Source organism: Sinohyriopsis cumingii, chromosome 13 (genome assembly GCF_028554795.1).
Source record: "Sinohyriopsis cumingii isolate HCF-2022 chromosome 13, ASM2855479v2, whole genome shotgun sequence".
Classification (NCBI taxonomy): domain Eukaryota; kingdom Metazoa; phylum Mollusca; class Bivalvia; order Unionida; family Unionidae; genus Sinohyriopsis; species Sinohyriopsis cumingii.
Window position 1 is genome coordinate 26,683,005 of NC_142973.1, and position 20,981 is coordinate 26,703,985.

At 36.3% G+C, this 20,981-nt stretch overlaps 1 protein-coding gene across 4 annotated transcripts in view; it reads left to right on the forward strand.

Annotated features, from left to right (window-relative positions):
* LOC149785087 (uncharacterized) overlaps positions 1–20,981 on the forward strand; it is a 117,709-nt gene that overhangs the window by 31,406 nt on the left and 65,322 nt on the right. For all 4 annotated transcript variants that reach the window (XR_016425361.1, XM_089978831.1, XM_089978833.1 and 1 more), the window contains exon 2: positions 18,323–18,380. Coding sequence is in view for 3 of the 4 variants with exons in the window: in XM_089978831.1 (XP_089834957.1) it covers positions 18,323–18,380 (58 nt within the window). In the remaining variant the exon portion in view is untranslated. The remainder of the gene's footprint in view (positions 1–18,322; positions 18,381–20,981) is intronic.

Sequence of the window (20,981 nt, forward strand, 5' to 3'; positions counted from 1 at the left end):
GTTAACTTCAGAGACATGATATTGTAGGGTCGAATCTACGTGATCAGAATGCTTCTCTTTCCATGTCTTTTTTTAACAAATGAGTTCCCAAAACAGCAACATCATAACAAACCCTGGTTATCAGAAACCATCGTAGACTCAGGTAAAAAGTATTATTCATCTCCTCGTCTTTAGCAGATTAGTATTGCTCAAGTTAAGGTTACAATAACAACAACAACCAAAACAAAAATGAACATACACGTTTTATCTCATTCAACTAAATTATTACGCGTATCCTCCATACATATCACTAAGTCAAGAACAAACTGTACAGACTCTCTGCAGCATCTGCTTCCATGTTAATAGTATACAATATTGTTTGAATAATGCAGTTTATGGGTTATGGGGAGATCCTCGATGTTTTTCTTTGGTGGTTCATTTTCAGAAGAAGTATTCTTTTGCTCAAAATGGACAACCGTAGCAGATTTTGTACGTGTGTGTGCGTGGTTATTGCCATTTTGATTTTCATACCTTACTGCAAAATTCCTCCCATATCGAATAAACAAAGGATAGGAATAACTTCCGTTGGTTCTCATTTTGTGGTTGCATGTACTAATTGTTGATTTTGGTTTCAACGCCATTCCTTACCGCAAGATAGGCTATATTAGGCGGCTAGTATAAGTAGTGGATGAAGAACCCGTCAAAACAACGGTCAGAACCACCGATCCACCGGAAGCTATTGGCAGCTTTCTCATATATCCACATTGGCCGAGCCTGAGACTCAAACCCACGCTGACAAAGGTGTGGTGGCAGTGATCGGTAAAAGATGAGCTCTTTTGATCACGCAGTCACCCGGGGCCTTCTGCATGTAATAAGCACCACAAGTCATATAATCAAGGCCTGTAATAAGCACTACAAAAGATAGAATCAAAGCATGTAATAAGCACTGTAAGTCATATAATCAAGGCCTGTAATAAGCACTACAAGTCATATAATCAAGGCCTGTAATAAGCACTACAAAAGATAGAATCAAAGCATGTAATAAGCACTGTAAGTCATATAATCAAGGCCTGTAATAAGCACTACAAGTCATATAATCAAGGCCTGTAATAAGCACTACAAGTCATATAATCAAGGCCTGTAATAAGCACTACAAGTCATATAATCAAGGCCTGTAATAAGCACTACAAAAGATAGAATCAAAGCATGTAATAAGCACTGTAAGTCATATAATCAAGGCCTTTAATAAGCACTACAAGCCATATAATCAAACCCCGTAATAAGCACTAAAAGACATACAATTAAATCATATAAAAGCATTACAAGCCATTTCATTAAGGCCTGTAATAAGCACTACAAGCCACATAATAAGGCCTGTAATAAGCGCTTCAGTCTAAGTAATCAAGGCTTGTAATAAGCACTAAAATCCATACAATTGAGGCATGTAATAAGCACTACAATGCATATAATCAAAGACGTAATAAGCACTGCAAGCCATATAACCAAGGCCTGTAATAAATCAAAGCAGTTACTGATAACCCCTTTCTTTGTGTATGAAGATTTTCAAGTACATATAGACAACACAACTAGTCTATAGGCTGTTATTTTAAAACAGAGGAACAAATAAACGTATCGTCCCGTTACATGGGTTTCAGTATTTAACATTTGCTCCGCTTTATTATGCGTGACTTCGAAAACGAACTAAATAATGCAGGTAGTAACTACTTTACAAAGGATTCCGATATACGCCCTGCTATATCTGAACCAAACGTAATCCAGTAGATCCCTTCTCATTTGCTGTATTAATTTGTTTACTGGACTGGCACTTCCAAGAAAATGTTCAGTATCAGTAATGACACGGCTTGTACAAGGAATGCGTAAGACCGAATAGTAATGCTAACACGCGTCATAGGTTGGGTGGGTGTGATACAGTCAAGTACCATGTATAGAACGTAATAAGTCGAAAATGCTACATTATTTACTTAAAATTTGTGAATGGAAATTGCAAGTACAACCTGTTTTGAGGTAAAGATATTTATGAGAATTTAAATATGCGGTTTGATATTGTATTATATCGACCGTTCCGGTGGCCAAAGTGGTTAGAGCGTCCGCCTCGAATGCGGGAGGCCATTGGTTCGAACCCCGGCCGAGTCATACCAAAGACTTATAAAAATGGTACTTAAGCTCCCTCGCTTGGCGTTCAGCATTAAGAGGTTAGTGTTAGGACTGGTCGGCCTGGTGTCAGGATAATGTGACTGGGTGGGACATCATGCTACATGATGCCCCAGTGCTAGACATCACTATAAAATGCCACACTGCAGACATCGTAACGATAGGACTAAAAATTGTTAAAGCTACGTTAAAAATCCAAATCACACAAAGGCACACACACACACACACACACACACACACAATGTTACACAAAGACTAGACAAGATACAACAAGTAATCCATTCTGCATACTCGTTTGGCCTTACAGGCACCAAATGTGGTAAACATAATGCTACGTATCGATACAGTTCCATAATCGGGAGCATTATCACACGCATATATGTATCAGAGTTTCGATGTATGAATAAAACTTATATGATACATGTGTGAAATTTATACTATAAAAGAGTTATTCCATTGTTTTCATTTCATTTGCTCGTCCTCTGGCGATTCACCCATATAGTTCTGTAAATATTAATTCTCCAAACTTGATATCTTCCAGTCTTTTCTTTTCTTGTTAAATTTTTAAAAAATCTTAAATATTCATTATATTTCTTAGTAAAATCTACATGTATTGATTTTGCTTTGCCACTATAGAGCTATTATAGTGGTAGAACGTATTTCCCCTTATGAGTAAGAGGCAATTTCAAGAAAAGCATACAGTGGGGTTGAGTAGAAGAAAGTTGTTAATTATACGACACTGAAAATCGATCTGGTAAGAGATACGAGACATTCCATACTTTATAAGGTCTTTCCGAAGATCTGTTGGGTGTTAAGAGTATCACTAATTATGAATGTTAAACGAAGTGTAGCGTAACATGATCAGTACGTACTATTTACTCGTTACGAGTGCGACTTAGAAAATATACCCGAAAGGATGTCTACAGACGTGCATAGTATCACATCACCAATAGATATGTTTATAACTGCACGAAATCGAACGTGTTCTTGATGCAGGAAATATAGACTTTGTGTCAGCTTGATCGCATTACGTCGGGGTTCTCCGAAATGTGCCAATGCCGCTGGTAATAGACATGATGAACGTAATAGGGCTTTATGTATACATTCATATGTTCTCAAGGTCATCTGCAGCGGAATATACGTGTGTCAATATAACGAACTACAGGGAAAGAGTTGACAATTAATTTTCTATTTACTTAAATACATTGTGGTGATTTATTCACATTTCGTGCATTCTTGTTAAGTATTAATTGGTTTTGTGTTTTGTGACTTTTGAAAACTTTCAGTTTGTATCGTGCTACAGCAGTGGTTCTCAACCCCCAGGCCGCAACCCAAATCTACATCGCTAGGACGTTCTCGCCAGGATTATTATTTTTATTTTATTTTTTTGAGGTCTGCAAAACTTATCAAAATGTGGAAACGGATTTGTGAGACTCAGAAAAAATATTTTGTTAGGGTCGCGGTCATAAAAGGTTGGAAACTACTGTTGTATAATATTCGCCTACCCTACCTCGACAATTTCTACCCTCATTGCGATTCTTGAAACGAAAAGCATGAAAGACATATAAAGTGCACATAACTTAGTCGTTTCATTCATTAATTTATAATTTGCAACCCGATTGTCGCCAGGGGTCCCTAATACTATCATCTTGTTCGCGTTTCAGACCAAACGTGTTTTTTTGTATAAATAATAAGCCTGCTTAATGCCCTTTTCAGGTTCCTTGAAAAGTTTCAATTTAAACAAAGGGGTGACGCTTATAGGACGACACATGCAAAATGGTAGAAACTGTGTCGTCTGCATCCAATATTTACAAGACCTAATTTTAACATTTTTCCCCAACAAAGAACAAAATTAAAAAGGCATGCGGTATACTGCTTATGTCAGTCAGTTCATAGCATGTAACTTACAAAGTCTGGAAAAATTAAGGAATTATTGGAGCTTATTGAAGACTCTTGTTGACTGAAAACGAACTCGCACACGCAAATATGGCGGCTGAGTTAGTAAAGAAACTCTTGATTTTTGTTTAAAAACGAACAATATGTCAATATTGTAGAACTCCAAGCGACAAACACCTTGAAGTTATAGACTGATCAATGAAATGACTAGGTTGTTTTTTTTTGCATTAAGATAATACACTTGATATTCCCAACAAATCGTTGGGGTGGGGGTGGAGTGGTGATTACAAACTGACGGATACTAACTAATACTATCGGCATAGTCATTTGCAAAGACATTGGCTGCCTTACACAAAAGTATAAGAACATGTGAATGCCACTGAAGGTCGACATTATTACATTATATTTCTTAGTAAAATCTACATGTCTTGATTTTGCTTTGCCACTATAGAGCTATTATAGTGGTAGAACGTATTTCCCCTTATGAGTAAGAGGCAATTTCAAGAAAAGCATACAGTGGGGTTGAGTAGAAGAAAGTTGTTAATTATACGACACTGAAAATCGATCTGGTAAGAGATACGAGACATTCCATACTTTATAAGGTCTTTCCGAAGATCTGTTGGGTGTTAAGAGTATCACTAATTATGAATGTTAAACGAAGTGTAGCGTAACATGATCAGTACGTACTATTTACTCGTTACGAGTGCGACTTAGAAAATATACCCGAAAGGATGTCTACAGACGTGCATAGTATCACATCACCAATAGATATGTTTATAACTGCACGAAATCGAACGTGTTCTTGATGCAGGGAAATATAGACTTTGTGTCAGCTTGATCGCATTACGTCGGGGTTCTCCGAAATGTGCCAATGCCGCTGGTAATAGACATGATGAACGTAATAGGGCTTTATGTATACATTCATATGTTCTCAAGGTCATCTGCAGCGGAATATACGTGTGTCAATATAACGAACTACAGGGAAAGAGTTGACAATTAATTTTCTATTTACTTAAATACATTGTGGTGATTTATTCACATTTCGTGCATTCTTGTTAAGTATTAATTGGTTTTGTGTTTTGTGACTTTTGAAAACTTTCAGTTTGTATCGTGCTACAGCAGTGGTTCTCAACCCCCAGGCCGCAACCCAAATCTACATCGCTAGGACGTTCTCGCCAGGATTATTATTTTTATTTTATTTTTTTGAGGTCTGCAAAACTTATCAAAATGTGGAAACGGATTTGTGGGACTCAGAAAAAATATTTTTTTAGGGTCGAGGTCATAAAAGGTTGGAAACTACTGTTGTATAATATTCGCCTACCCTACCTCGACAATTTCTACCCTCATTGCGATTCTTGAAACAAAAAGCATGAAAGACATATAAAGTGCACATAACTTAGTCGTTTCATTCATTAATTTATAATTTGCAACCCGACTGTCGCCAGGGGTCCCTAATACTATCATCTTGTTCGCGTTTCAGACCAAACGTGTTTTTTGTATAAATAATAAGCCTGCTTAATGCCCTTTTCAGGTTCCTTGAAAAGTTTCAATTTAAACAAAGGGGTGACGCTTATAGGACGACACATGCAAAATGGTAAAAACTGTGTCGTCTGCATCCAATATTTACAAGACCTAATTTTAATATTTTTCCCCAACAAAGAACAAAATTAAAAAGGCATGCGGTATACTGCTTATGTCAGTCAGTTCATAGCATGTAACTTACAAAGTCTGGAAAAATTAAGGAATTATTGGAGCTTATTGAAGACTCTTGTTGACTGAAAACGAACTCGCACACGCAAATATGGCGGCTGAGTTAGTAAAGAAACTCTTGATTTTTGTTTAAAAACGAACAATATGTCAATATTGTAGAACTCCAAGCGACAAACACCTTGAAGTTATAGACTGATCAATGAAATGACTAGTTTTTTTGTTGTTTTTTTTGCATTAAGATAATACACTTGATATTCCCAACAAATCGGTGGGGTGGGGGTGGAGTGGTGATTACAAACTGACGGATACTAACTAATACTATCGGCATAGTCATTTGCAAAGACATTGGCTGCCTTACACAAAAGTATAAGAACATGTGAATGCCACTGAAGGTCGACATTATTACAAAAAATATAGAAAAGCTATAATATATCAAGAGAGGAGAAGATGGATCATTGTCGTAGTGCCTAGATTAGGTGTCCACTATATGAGATAACAAAGCTGAAAGGGATATCCGATGAAGAGAAAGTTACTTTTCACAGTTGTGCACCGCATTTCATTTCAGCGTAATAGAAGGCTGCGTGTGTTTCGTCACGATAGTAACAATGCTACAATTCAGATAGATATTTTGGATGGTTACATGACGATAAACTTGAATGTCTGAAAGAGCATGTCATTATCATCTCAACTTAGGTTTTATATGAAAAAGCCCGGATGACTGTAGGCTATAGTGGCAGTCCTGTAACCTTAGATACTGAAAGTCATATATGGGGACTAGTGAGAATTTTATGGGGTGTTTATGATATAAAATTTAATTTGAATACAGCAAGGCAGGAACCTAGATAAACAAATAGACAGACAGACAGATAGGCGTACAGCATTTTACAGAAAGACATAGAACAAAGATTATTAAAATATTCCAAACTGATCATGTTGGAGATCACCACTGACATTATTCTTATTATTTTTATTTCCAGAGAATATGTATCTGATACGATGCTGTTATTGGCCAATACAAACCCGATACGATGTTGTATTGGCCAGTACAAACTTGACACGATGCTGTTATTGGCCAATACAAACCCGATACGATGTTGTATTGGCCAGTACAAACTTGACACGATGATGTTATTGGCCAGTACAAACCTAAATGCCTTTTATTAGACTCTATTTTCCATTTTTTCTAGACTGACTAAAATATATTTTATTTGAAAAACAATATTGCAGATCAAACAGCTTATGATCTATATTTCTCAAAATGTGAATCAAAATCCACTTTTCTTGCCATTTTCCATTTATTGATTAGCGACAGGTTTCTATTTTATTGCAAACAGACTCCATATTGATGTACACTGCTTCAAAGTCTGTGGACAAAAGGGTAGTGATTTTTTAATTGCAAAATTTGAGATGTTCGCTGCCATGCGATACAGAATACAATATTTAACAAAATAAGGCACTCAGCATTAGGAGGTCAGTGTTACGAGTGGTCGGCCTGGTTTCAGGATAATATGACTGGGTGGGACATGATGCTACATGTCTGCGGCATATTTGCCTCAGTGCTAGACATAACTATAAACTTCCACACTGCAGACACCGTAGCAATACGAATTATTTTTTTTAAAGCTACGTTACAAATCCAAATCACACACCCACACCCCCCCCCCCCAATATTTCTTAAACGGTACATAGAAAGTTCATTGCCTCTAGTGATAGCAACATTTCTTCTCCTGATTACTGTATACACGATTTCATTCCATTAAAATATTGTCATACATATGGTATGTGATCTTGGTATTTACGTCTCCGTTTAAAACTTTGTTTTTTTTTTATCGATTATTTATTTATTATGAGGAGTAATTAATCAATGTCTAGAAGCAAATGTCATAATACACAGTCTTTACTAAATTCAAATGAAGTATGGATTAGTTTCATGAAAAGGACCCTCCCTGATTTCTTAACAGAAGGAATTATCGGGATATTTTCTCGTATAAATGTTTAGTAAGTCCAGATAGGAATAATTCTCTGTATTAGGTTTTTGGAGCATGATTACTGGTGCATGGCGTAAAGAACCAATCTTCGGTTTGGAAAGTCTTACTATCTTATACAACTGTGAAGCAAAAACAAAAAATCAGAGAGTGGTGATGTGTGGTCATTAGGTGACAAGAAAAATTGTTAATTTCCCCCTCAGCTGGCGAAGACTGTTGTTGTAAAGTCTTTGGAAATAGGGGAAACATATACCTCAAGCTAGACTCACGCATGCGTTGTCGGATTTGCTCGGCATTGAGAATCACTTGCCAAAAATGTGTGTGTGCGTGTGTGTGTGTGTGTGTGTGTGTGTGTGTGTGAGAGAGAGAGAGAGAGAGAGAGAGAGAGAGAACACAAATAAGATAGCAAACCGTGAACTTGGTCGATAGTTCTTTACGGAGACAAAATAATAAAATGGGATTTGACCACAAAATGACGCTTAACGTCACTGACGCCTGATGGCATTATTGTTTTATAAGCAAGACGTTTATATGGCGTTGACTGTGTGCACTTTCCCATCATTCTTACCCACTTAGGAAAGGGTCTATTTCGCACACAATAAAGCAACTCCTATTAATGTGATTGCTGATTTTGTTGTTGTTGCTTTTGCTGTTATTATTATTATTATTATTGGGCTAGGTAACTGAACTCGGAATTAATTTAAAGCAGAAATATATTCTTGGTTACTTAATAAGGGCAGTCATTTTTAATGCTCCTCCACGAACGTTGAAGGGTCAATTACTGCAACCATTGTCCGTCCGTTCTGCCAGTCTGTGCGTAGAAACCGTTAGGTATAATTTTGTCTTACACTGTGAATGGGCATTTTTATTCCAGGGACAAGTTTTAAGATTAGGCGTGTCTGTTTTTGGCTATGTTTTACGTTCATCCAAAATTTTAAATGGTACCAGAAAGCAAGGGAAATAAAACGTAAACACAAACACACACACATACACATGCACGCAAACAAAATAAATTTGACATAAGTATTTCAAAGCCAACAAATATATATATATATATATATATATATATATATATATATATATATATATATATATATATATATATATATATATATCTGGCAGGTAATGGCACATAGAAACAAATGCAAAAACAAATGGGTGTCCATGATACAAAAACAAAACGTAAAGAGTCTTTTAAATACTATAGTATTTAACATTGTCTCTGTTCATAAAAATATAACAGGCTTAAATATTTAAGTGTCACATAATGGTAGCATTCAATGTCACTTCTTCAGCTTCTTTCCCCGACTTTACTCTTGTTCCTTGTTCTTGATAAATATACCTTCAATCCGTACATAGGGCAAAGCTGATGAACATTTGCAAACTGATTCTACTTTTCTTCACTGTCCTTTTCATATCCCGGAGAACACATTCATAACAAATCATGGGAAAAGACCGTTGAACTGATGGATATATAACCCTTTTCAGTGGCGTCAAAGGGGGAGTGCGAAAGGTACGGACCGCACCGGGTGACACAATCAGAGGGGTGACACCAAAATGACTGTCCATAACATTTGTTTGAATTTTTGTGCAGGAAGGAGTTCCATGGGGTTGACACCATGAGTTACCGCACTGTGTGACACCAACCGCAGTGACGCCACTGACCCTGTGATCGGGTCCACCATCAGAGCACAGGATGCGGGTGGACCATTATAGGACCAAATTTATTCCCAAAAGACTTAGAATCTCTGCAGCATGTCTAAACGGGGAAGATGGCAGAAAATTGTGTAGTGCATACTTGACCTCTGTAAAATGACCCAACAACGCTGACTGGAATGTCACAAATGAGTAGAATAGATGGGGTCATTTTACATTTGCTATCAGTATCATCATCTGCTGCCATAAGTGGACAATCTGTCTGAAAAACTGTTCTTTTCCCCCGGGCAACATATGCCAATGGAACACCACCTGGTTCTCCAATAGGATTATTTGCTTTATCATGAATAAAAATCAGCAAAGAATAACCCCTTTGTCTAATAGCAAATTATTTGGTAAACTTAAAAACTACAGCTGCATAATGACTTCCAGGATAATCAGTATTGTACTGACATTTCTGAACTTTCAATTTCAAGTTTAACTTTCAGTGTATTCTATTGCTGAATGAAAGTACATATTCATAGGGGCACACTGAGCATATACCCACTGCACTAAAGAATCCAAAATGTCAGGACCAACTCGATCTTTCACCTCATTAATCAAATGCTGCCTTGACACATGGTTCCTTGTATCCTGTCGTCCACAGCCCGAGCTGCATGTTCATTGAAAAACTAATCTGCAGCATCCCCAAAACTCCTCTGATTTCGGAGGTCTACCTTCATTATTATGACACACATAAAAAACAACATCAAGAGATGGGTTTTCAAGCAACAACTTGATTCTATGTTGAACATCCTTGGCTACTGCATTATGCATAGATGAAGAATCGGAGGTGAGAAAATGAAAAACAGCATGGAAGACAGAAGGTTGCAACTTAGCAAATGATCAAATACTGACTTGAAACTCTTTGTGCATGGCATGAGTCTGATAATGTGGAATATTTTTGTCGATTTCTCAGATGGCTTGGGTAGCTTTGACCAGGTCAGGAGCACTACACATGTAAGCAAATCAGAAAGTTAGTATAAGCCCACCCGGGTGGAATGACTACAACTCTCAATTAAAAGGGATGGACAATTCAATAATGAAATGAGAACGATCATTTCGGTCAAGTGGCAAATGTTGTTCATTCAAACAACAACTTCAAACTCTGGTCTAGAAACAAGATCGTTTTCAAGATCTTTATAGCGATCAATAATATTACTTGTCCGTACCTGACACTTCAAAAACTTGACATCTGCGGACTTACCATCCGAGTAAAACGTAAAACCTTGCTGATTGCATGGAAGATTGCGTCACATTCACATTTATTAGAGTATTCTCAAGGTGAGCGACATCTTCCTTAAGACTGGTGACCAGGTCCTGAGTGGCTATGGCCAATAAACTCATTCTTTGCAACCAAAAAACTGGGTGCATCAAAATTGTTTAAAAATTTTGGACACGAGCTCGTAATTTGTCCATTTGGAAACGTAGCACATGTTTTTATTTGCCTGGGTTGTTGTACTTTTGTGTAAAGTCTGACTTGTTATTGGGATTATCGAGAAATGTTTTCTCTGAATAAATCAGAGATGATTACATACATTGTGCTCATAGCAGAGAGGTTGGGAAGTATGTAAAATAATGCTGCACCTATTTTACTATTTCTTTCCCAATAGTATTTTCCAGGCCAGCTTCAAACCCCATTTTGTGACTGATAACTGAGTCAGTCAGGTAATTTCTCAGTAGCCAGTCTCCCATCCTTACATTTATTTGGGTCTAAGCCTATTTTGTCAGCATAGCGTAATTCCAAACGGCTTGTGGCAATTAGGATCTTATATGCGTTTAATTTTTTTGATCCTCTGATGGGTTAAATATTCTTTATGTGAAATTTTATAAACGACCCGAATTTTCTCAACATCGTTATCGCCGGTAAATAGAGGCACCCACAAGTGGTTTTCATCACTAACCTTAGATGAATCCTGCATGAAGCAAGACATAACGCACTCTTTCTGAATCGTTATTGCCCTCCTAAATATAAACACCTCTGGAGGGACAACTGGCATAATAGCATTGCATCGGGCGCTCGTGATGCACATGCATTCTAATAATTGAGAGATTGTCTGGCGCTCCTCCTCTTGTAAAGCATAATTTTCTAAGATAAGCTCATTATCCCCTTGTAAACTAACACAAAGAATCTCTCTTTTCCAGCAATCTTCCCGATTCAACATGCTTAGAGTAAAATATTAAAAACACCGGTTGTGATGGAGCCACCGTCGTCAATTGGCAAGCGTTTGACTGATTGTGATCTTTCTTTTTTAATACTTTTTAATACAGCAAAAACTTCCATCACGCTGAACTGAAAGAGAAACAAACACAGAAGTGACCTTATCTGATAATATGGATCGGCCACGGCACCAAATAAGGATGGAGAAAATACAAATATGACTGAAGTCCACAATCAAATCTATGATTTCTCATTTCAAATGCATGGTCAAATATCATAGGATCAGATCAGATTTAAAAATTATAAAAGTCCGAGGTTCAGTTTTAGCCTTAAATCTTAACCAATGAAAAGCGACCTTTCGAAGTATAACCATTTATGACTGGCTGAATACAAATCAGAAATACCGTAAAGAAGATTCGGATTTAAAAGTTATATTTAATGATAATAACTTTGAAATAAGTATTACCAGTTCTGAGAGTAAGACAATTAAAACTGTGTAATATGAACAAAGAATAAATTACGTATGTGATGAGAGTAACTAAGCAAATTGATATTTGTTAAGTTACCTTATAACTTTGAGATCTCGCAAACTTTACACGGTCAGTCTAAAAAGTGTCAAGAAAAACGGAGACATACTTTACGGGGAAGACAGATTTACAATCGTATGAAAGATACACTGATGGAGAAAAGTCGATCGATTGATCGATCGATCGATCGATCGATCGATCGAGAGAGGTTTTTCTGTTTACGCAGACAAAATAGCATATGTAGTACAAGTTTTAAAATGGTCATAAAGCCTAAAATTTGGAAGCATTTAATTCAGAATGAAACGAAAAAACGTTCGATGTCTTCCAAAGCTTAAATCACGAATATATCGACATGAGTTCAACGGAAGCACGGAAGGAGGAAAACATCTATTTAGTTACGTAACAACAGCGAAAGAGAATATCGAAAAACAAAACACTGTTTGCAAAGGGTTACCTTCCTGCATTTACAGAGGAAATAATCGAAGTCGTAAACAAACTGGGAAGCTTGAAGGAAAAGGATCTGGATGGTATGTTTTATGTACACCAGGCCGACCAGTCCTCTGGATGGCATGTTTTATGTACACCAGGCCGACCAGTCCTCTGGATGGTATGTTATATGTACACAGGCCGACCAGTCCACTGGATGGCATGTGTTGTGTACACCAGTCCGACCAGTCCGCTGGAGGGCATGTTTAATGTACACCAGGCCGACCAGTCCTCTGGATGGCATGTTTAATGTACACCAGGCCGACCAGTCCTCTGGAGGGCACGTTTTATGTACATCAGGCCGACCAGTCCTCTGGATGGCATTTTTTATGTACACCAGGCCGACCAGTCCTCTGGATGGCATTTTTTATGTACACCAGGCCAACCAGTCCTCTGGATGGCATGTTTTATGTACACTAGGCCGACCAGTCCTAACATTAATCTCTTAATGCTGAGCGCCAAGCAAGGCATCTGAAAGTACAAATTTTGTAAGTCTCGGCCGGGGTTCGAACCCGCGACCTCCCGCATCTGAGGCAGACGCTCTAACCACTTGGCCACCGGAGCGGTCACATGTCATGCAAGCTTCGTCACTGTCAATGTGTATGATTTATTATGTCGAAAACTAATTAGAAAAAAAATAATACTTGTAACCTGCTTTTTGTTGTTAGGAATCATTTTTCGCAATTTTGACAGCGACTTTTCGTTGATTACATACACGAGGCTGTCAATTTGCATGCATAAATTCAGAAAAGGTGCATCTCCTTTGTAGACGAAATTGACGGCTTATAATAGTCTTAATTTTATTCTATCAAAATTAGCGAGATTAAAATGAGAAAACAAGATCGTTATAGGGATATTAGAAATAAACAAAAATATCATACAAAGTTATGATCATGGTGGAGATTTACATGGCAACGGTTTCATGTGTTATACATATAACAGTAACAGGATTTGGTGTCGCGGGAGTAGCTACCGTTGTAGTTGTTTCCTTGAATTTTCATAGGGCTTCCAAAAATCCAATTGGAACGGAAATGGTGGTTTCTCTATATTCTTGGAAAGCGTAGATTTTGTTGTTGTTGTGTAGTACACTAGTTCCGATGTATTAAAAGATCAACATATTCAGTAATGCCAGTGACAAAAGGGAACGAATACTCTTTAAATTCTTTTGAGATGGATATGAAAAAGGCCAGTGTGCATGACAGCAAATGTAGAAAATGAAGAAGGAATGCATAGTTCCACTTGAATGGTTTTCGATGTTCCCTCACCCGGACCGCTACCTGACTATACGTGTCAGCTCTTAATCACTTATTTGCCTGGCCCGATAAAGACTTGATAAAATGTGACAATGCAAACATTCCTATTTTTCATTAATTGCTTTGAATAAGCTTTATTTCAGGATACATTTTCAATATAAAGCTCAAGAAAAAGTCAATTACAGGAAAGATATATAGTGGCAAAGTTACTTCACATAGGAAGCAAAGTCCAAGTAGAGTTGAACTTGGAAGACAAATTGTACAACGTTGGGATGAACTGAAACAAAAAAAGCAGAAATGTTGACAACGAGCACAAATTACCTTTTTAAAAAGTAGCGATTAAAAGCGATCAAAGGGAACAAGTTCTTGCGAACAAGTTCGAAGATAAACAATCGACTAAAATTATATAGGTGGATTACTTGGTGGTATTGAATTATCTTATTTAATTGATTCAAGAGAGAACAAGTCAGTTAGCAAAACTAGTGAGACAGTTGAACAAGTTCATAAGAAGTTTGACAAGAGTTAGCAAAGAGTCTCAAGTTCGTGAGAACAAGGTAAGTCTATTACAAGAAATGTAAAATTTATGTTTGACTATTTGTTTTTAAAAATGCAGTTTTACATTAACCATTATGAAAAAATATGCTAATTTTAGTAAAGTATTTAAATAATTGATTTAGAAAAGGAATGTAAAGTTTATGTTTCACTATTTTTTTAAAATGTAGTTTTACATTAACCAATATGACAAAAATATGTTAATTTTAGTAATATATATATATAGTTGTTCATAGTGAGTGTACTGAATATATTTTTAAGAGAAGTATATAATCTGAGTATAGTATGTTGCCATGTAAAACAAAATTTAAAATAGTTAATTTAAATTTAATTATTTATGTTTTATTTTCTATTTCTATTTGATTATTGTTCAGTTTAATCTCAATCAATGACAACTGAGACAAACAGTATTATTAATACTTTTTATAACACGTCGTTACATTCTGGTTTTACTGTTGGTTCAAGCATGCAGTGGCGTCACTAAGGTTGGTGCCACCCAGAGCGGTAACTCATGGTGTCACTCCCATGGACCTACTTCCTGCACAAAAATTAAAATATTTTATTGACAGTCATTTTGGTGTCACCCCCTCTCATGGTGTCACCCGGTTCGTTCCGCACCCACGCACACCCCACCCCCCAGTGACGCCACTGCAGGCATGCTTTTAAAAATGATCGTACAATTTAAAATAACATTACCAGCTGACATTAGTCTTGAAGAAGCTAGCAAGTAATTATTTAATCCAATATCCATAACTTACTTTAGTATTGATTATCTCGTTGCAAAACAAATATTGACCGAAAATAACAGAAATAAAAATAAAAAAGCATATCAAAATTTATAATAAAATAAATAAAATAAAATAAATAAATAAGCCTTAGTGTACCTAGTGTATTTAAGTTTCTATAGATTAAGAGGCAAAGCAAAGACATCCAGGGAGCAAAATGATCTCGTTAGCGATAATGGAGGCGAAGAGAAATCCGCTAGATTTAGAGTACAGGTCAGGAAGCAAAGTGAGGAAGCCAGTTTTCAAAGACAGACTAGGAGAGAAGAAAAAAATGAACAAGTTCCAAATTCAGATAATAATCTATCATTAAAAGAGATAACAGTTAAAGTTGTTTCATACATTTTGGTGGGAGAAGAGAAAATCAACGCTAATAGAAATGAATTTGCGATAGCGAGTGATGTGATTCAGCAAAGTGAACAAATTCCACGAGACCTCAGATAATTGTAGATTGCACTTTTTTGTTTAATTTGGTAGAGGTGGCGATAAGTACGGGAGATAATGACTCCTTACATATAAAAAAAAACACTATAAGGTGTAAAATATTATTTTATCCTAGTCATCATTGCATTACGGACATTCCAAATAGTACCAAACGTAAACTACGTTTGCAGGTTTCGATACCTAGATTCGAACCTAATGTAATACTTGTATCAGGTAGTATAGAAGTTTGCCTGGTTTCTTGGTGGAGAGGGTAGTTCAGCATGAAGGTAAAAGGAGATGCAAAAGATTCAAATATGAACGATAGAGAAGAGAACAAGTTTACGTTTTTAATCAGGAAATACATGTGCTGAAAATAACCTATAATATGATTTATATGTGTTGTTACAAATCGTTTAAAGATACTATTCTGGATATGATTCAAAATGGAATATGAAAACTTTTTCTATTTTATCTTTAGTATATATCCAGAACCTACAACATAAACTGGATATAGAGAATAATAGATAACGGTGATAAATTAGATGAGTACTTAAAAGTTCTTATTAGTCTATATACTGAGCCTAATGTTTTGTTTTAAATAAACGATTATGCGACTTTAAATGATGCTTAAAAAAGCAAACAGTCTGACAATGATAGCAATTAATGGTAGACATTATGAAATATCTAAATGAGTTTTAGTGAAAACTATGATTATTTAACTAAAACGATCTTAGTGGAAATGTTCAGATTCGAAGATTATATTGCTCAAAAGAAAAATAGATTTGTAGCAAATTACACTGTACACGTAACAATGAGATGCAATAATTGAAAACGTTATATAAAAACAAACAAACGTTTAATGAAATTTGAAAATCTTCCGACAACTGTAATGGACGAATATGCACCAATCAAGGAAAAAACATCAACTTACACCAATAATAGACAAACACGCACTACTTAAAGAACGAAAATCTGCTGCAAAACTGCATTATTTATGAATAACCTATTTATGAAGATTGTTCTGACTATCAAACCAAGATGATATATAGCTGATATAAGCAAAACGGTAACAAGTTTACCGATTATGTTTTAATGGCAAGCAAGCTAATAAGGAAACAAAAATTAAAAGGCAATCTATTAGCTCCGCCTTCCTTGACATATTTGGGGAGTGGTCCTAAAGCAAAGAATATTTGGCAATCTATTAAACCTTTTTTGACCAGTAGTGGACCACTAGTACAGAAAGCCATCATGCGGTTCGAAGACAATAAATTAACATATAACTCTAAAAAGACTTATGTGAATTGTCTAACAACTTCTTTGTGCATGTAGCTAATGATATTGTCGAAAAGGTTTCACTCAAGTCAAAACATAACATCCGTCATGAAGACATTTTGTTACAATCAGATTATTATTTATGCGTAACGTGAATCATTGCTATTTTTTCTCTCAAGTTTCAAAATCCCTTGAGGTCTGAAATTTTTCGTAAAATCTAAAAGGAACTGGATTCAACGTTAACATATCTACTAAAGCATCTTTTAATTTTTCTCTTTTCTTGTTTAATTACGAATACACCATGTCTCTTACATGTTATATTAGTCTCTAAACGTACAATTTATAATAGCAATCGCCTAAGTGCGTATTTTGGGTGTGTGTGTTTTGTATATCATCTTGATGTTTATTTTATGTGTTTGTATAACATATGTACGTTGTTTTATACTACAACTACCACATTTAACAATCGTATTTAGTCATGTGACCGAGTCTTGTATCGGTCGAAAGTGAGCGTCCCTTAAATATGGTGAAACTTAGCGTCTTTGTGTTGCCAGTCTGCAGAGTTTTATTCGTGTGTTTCCCGTTGGAATTGTACGCCAGCTTTGTTAATATACCCGACTTAAATCGAAATTTATCTGACTTGAATCGACTTAATTTGATTGATCGTACACAAAAAGTCGAATACCAGCACTCTAGAATGAAAAGTCAATTACAATTATATGAAGTGTTTCGTCGCCGTTGGGTAATTAACTTTTCTGGATGGGGATGAATTTGTGAAATAAATGGAACGACCTTAAGTTAAAATATTTACAATTTTCTAAATACAGGATCAGCCAAGGCCGCCATCGTCAACCCATTTCTGAAGCCATTGTTATTTGCCTAGCGACTACGACTAAAAAACATCTGAAAGCTTCAATATTACATTTCAGTTTTATTATGAATGAAATAACAAAGGTCCAAAAGGAACATTTCAATTTAAGTATGACTCTAAACTTTTGTAGTCAAGAAGTTAGTGCACCACAAAATCATCCTCTGCCCACAGAGTAATTATATATCTTCTGAAAATCGTACCTATTCCGGTGCAAGTGGTTGGGTTTATATAATCCCCTTCATGTTGGACAGTGGACACAATAGGCCAGTTGGCAATGCGCACATTAGATCTTTGGACAGTGGACATATTAGGTAGTGGATTCGTGAGACATTTTGACAGTAACATGTTTAGACATGACATATTGCGCGTCAGAAGTATGTTGCGAACAGACACTTCTATTGGAAGCATGCTGTTAAAGTTGATGCGACATATATCACAACAAAATGAAAACGTTCAAAGTCACTGGAATATCGTTTCCCAAAGCTCTCTCGGTCACCCCCTGCAAACTTCTCTACCTCACCCTACATTAACCACGATATACATTCTGTATCATTCCAGGAATCTACGACTTCAAAATCAAAATGAAAGAGAGTTATCTTTGAATGAATCAGCAGTGGTAAGTAATACTAATATCTCGACCAACCATTATTTGAGCATATGCTGGTGATGTCATACTATACAAATTATACAAATGGGCATACTGTTGACACACATGATTAATAACGGACTTTTCGTTATCAGTATGTATCATTAAAATAATCAATAAGTAAATAAAAACATTATATGTTATATCTGTATTCTATATACCAGAGCTTGAGATCTCGTACCCTAATTATAGCTTAGGGTCTCGTATCCTAACTCTAGCTTAGGTTTCGTATCCTAACCCTAGCTTAGGTCTCGTATCCTAACCCTAGCTTGAGACTCGTATCCTAACCCTAGCTTAGGTCTCTTATCCTAACCCTAGCTTATGTCTTGTATCCTAACCCTAGCTTGAGACTCGTATCCTAACCCTAGCTTGAGCTCGTATCCTAACCCTAGCTTAGGTCTCGTATCCTAACCATAGCTTGGGTCTCGTATCTTAACCCTAGCTTAGGTCTCGTATCCTAACTCTAGCTTAGGTCTCGCATCATAACCCTAGCTAAGGTCTCTTATCCTAGCCATAGCATACGGTATCGAATCCTAACTTTCACATAAGGATCATGTACAGCTATGTTTCCGGTAAGGGAAAATATGTGGTTCCAGTTCTTATCCCCAGACACTTGGGTGGCACTCTACATTTTTGTACTTTGTATACATTTTCAAAAAGAAAGGAATTTTGCAGGTTTTCATCACTGGTTATACTAGATGTTTAAAATAGACCTTGAACGTTTAACGTATTGTTCAAAGAACTTTAAATTCCATTTATTTTTGTGTATGATTGATGGGTGTAATTTGGATTATAAAGTATACAACTTGGCTCTAGTTCAGATGTGTACCTATAAATAAAACCTGCTAGTTTCGCTTGGTGATTTTCACTTACTGGACTTCAAAGGTAAATTGTTAAACAAAGAGCCGATAACTGCTTTTACTATTTATATTTTTCAATTAATTTATTTCACGCTTAGAGGCTTGTATTGTCTAGTGTGGAAAAATTCGTTTTCCCCGTGTATTTATATATATGCTATCAAACGAATGCGGCATAATCAATTCGCATTGAGTATTGTATACAATCTGTGGAACGTGTTATTCTATACAGGCACAAAAATAAAATTATAGTGTCTGAAAATAGATTATTTTTTTCTTCGCGATTCCCCAGCGGGAAAAATACACCAAAATATTTTGGTTCCAATGTTTTGAACAACAGAATGATAAAATTATCGAAACATTCTGATGATGATGATGATGATGATGACGATGATGACATATCAACCTGCAAAAGCATCTGTTTGACAAGGATTTTTTCAATCAATTTATATACACGTCCAAACTGTGTATAAAATGAACAACCTAATTAACATGACAAGAGTTTGCTTTTCTCGTGGAATCTTTAATTTCAAAAAGGCTTACTGTATAACTATATGTTTTTACAAATATCACACTATTATTATGCAAAATGTACTAATTTAGTACTATCACAATGGTCGTTTTAAATTTTGTTTATGACCAAGATCGACGCCTTCTATACCCCATAACTTTAGATTTTGTTTATGATCAAGATTGACGCCCTCTATACCCCATAACTTTACTAACCTTACCCCTCGCGTCACACGCGAACGTTCGCGGTGTTGCAAAATATGTATGTTGTGAAACCTAATTCTAACACTAGCGCGAACGATTTTGCTCAGGAAAAGAAACTAGCTTGTTAATGGAACAATTACTAATTCTTTGGAAATACAATTAAATAATTCTTTGGAAATTCGAACGGTAACACCGTCAGCAGCGACAAAAAAAGCTGCCACCACAGATGCAGACAATTCTGCCTTTATATCTGCTGCCAAAAGCAGTGTCATTGTGGATAATCATTACAAAAACACCGGAAACTCTTTGCAATCATGAACGATTTAGCTCATCAAATTCCACTAGTGTAAACGGTTTTACCCTTCGGAAACGTAAATGATTTTGCAAAGCAAACTCTGTTAGAGCAAATGGTCAGCCTTGTATGATATAATCCCCTAAGCATAGTTAATCAGTTACTATTGAATGCAATTATGTCCCCGGTTCTAGTCGAAGTGGTTGATTGTTTTTCACTTCCGTTAACTATGTCTCCACCATTCTAGTCATGTATCCTCTATAGCTAGCGAGTAGAGTTTACAAATCGGACTGAGATTGATTTGCGCTGCCAGAGAAAGTTCCGATTAGACACGTATTCGTGAATATAATTATGTTACTAGCACAGCCTGCGTCTCCGGTTGCTATCGATGTAACTCAGACAACAAATCCGATTGGTATTGCTATGATGGTCATTGTGATTGTGATTCCCATCACACCCATACCAACGGTGGTTGACTGGATGATTCCAAAAATTACATCTGCGACGACACGCGTACGTTTGCATTTGTATTACATGAGTAATCTGAACGATTCCAAGTTGGCTTCGAATTGGTATTAGTACAATCAGGTGGGTCCCAAATGCTGATATTTGTTTGACCCTTATCAAGATTATAGTTTAATGTATACGAGGTTTGGTTAGCACCATTCTGTCGCAAATATTTGTCTACATGTGGCACAAAATCGCCAC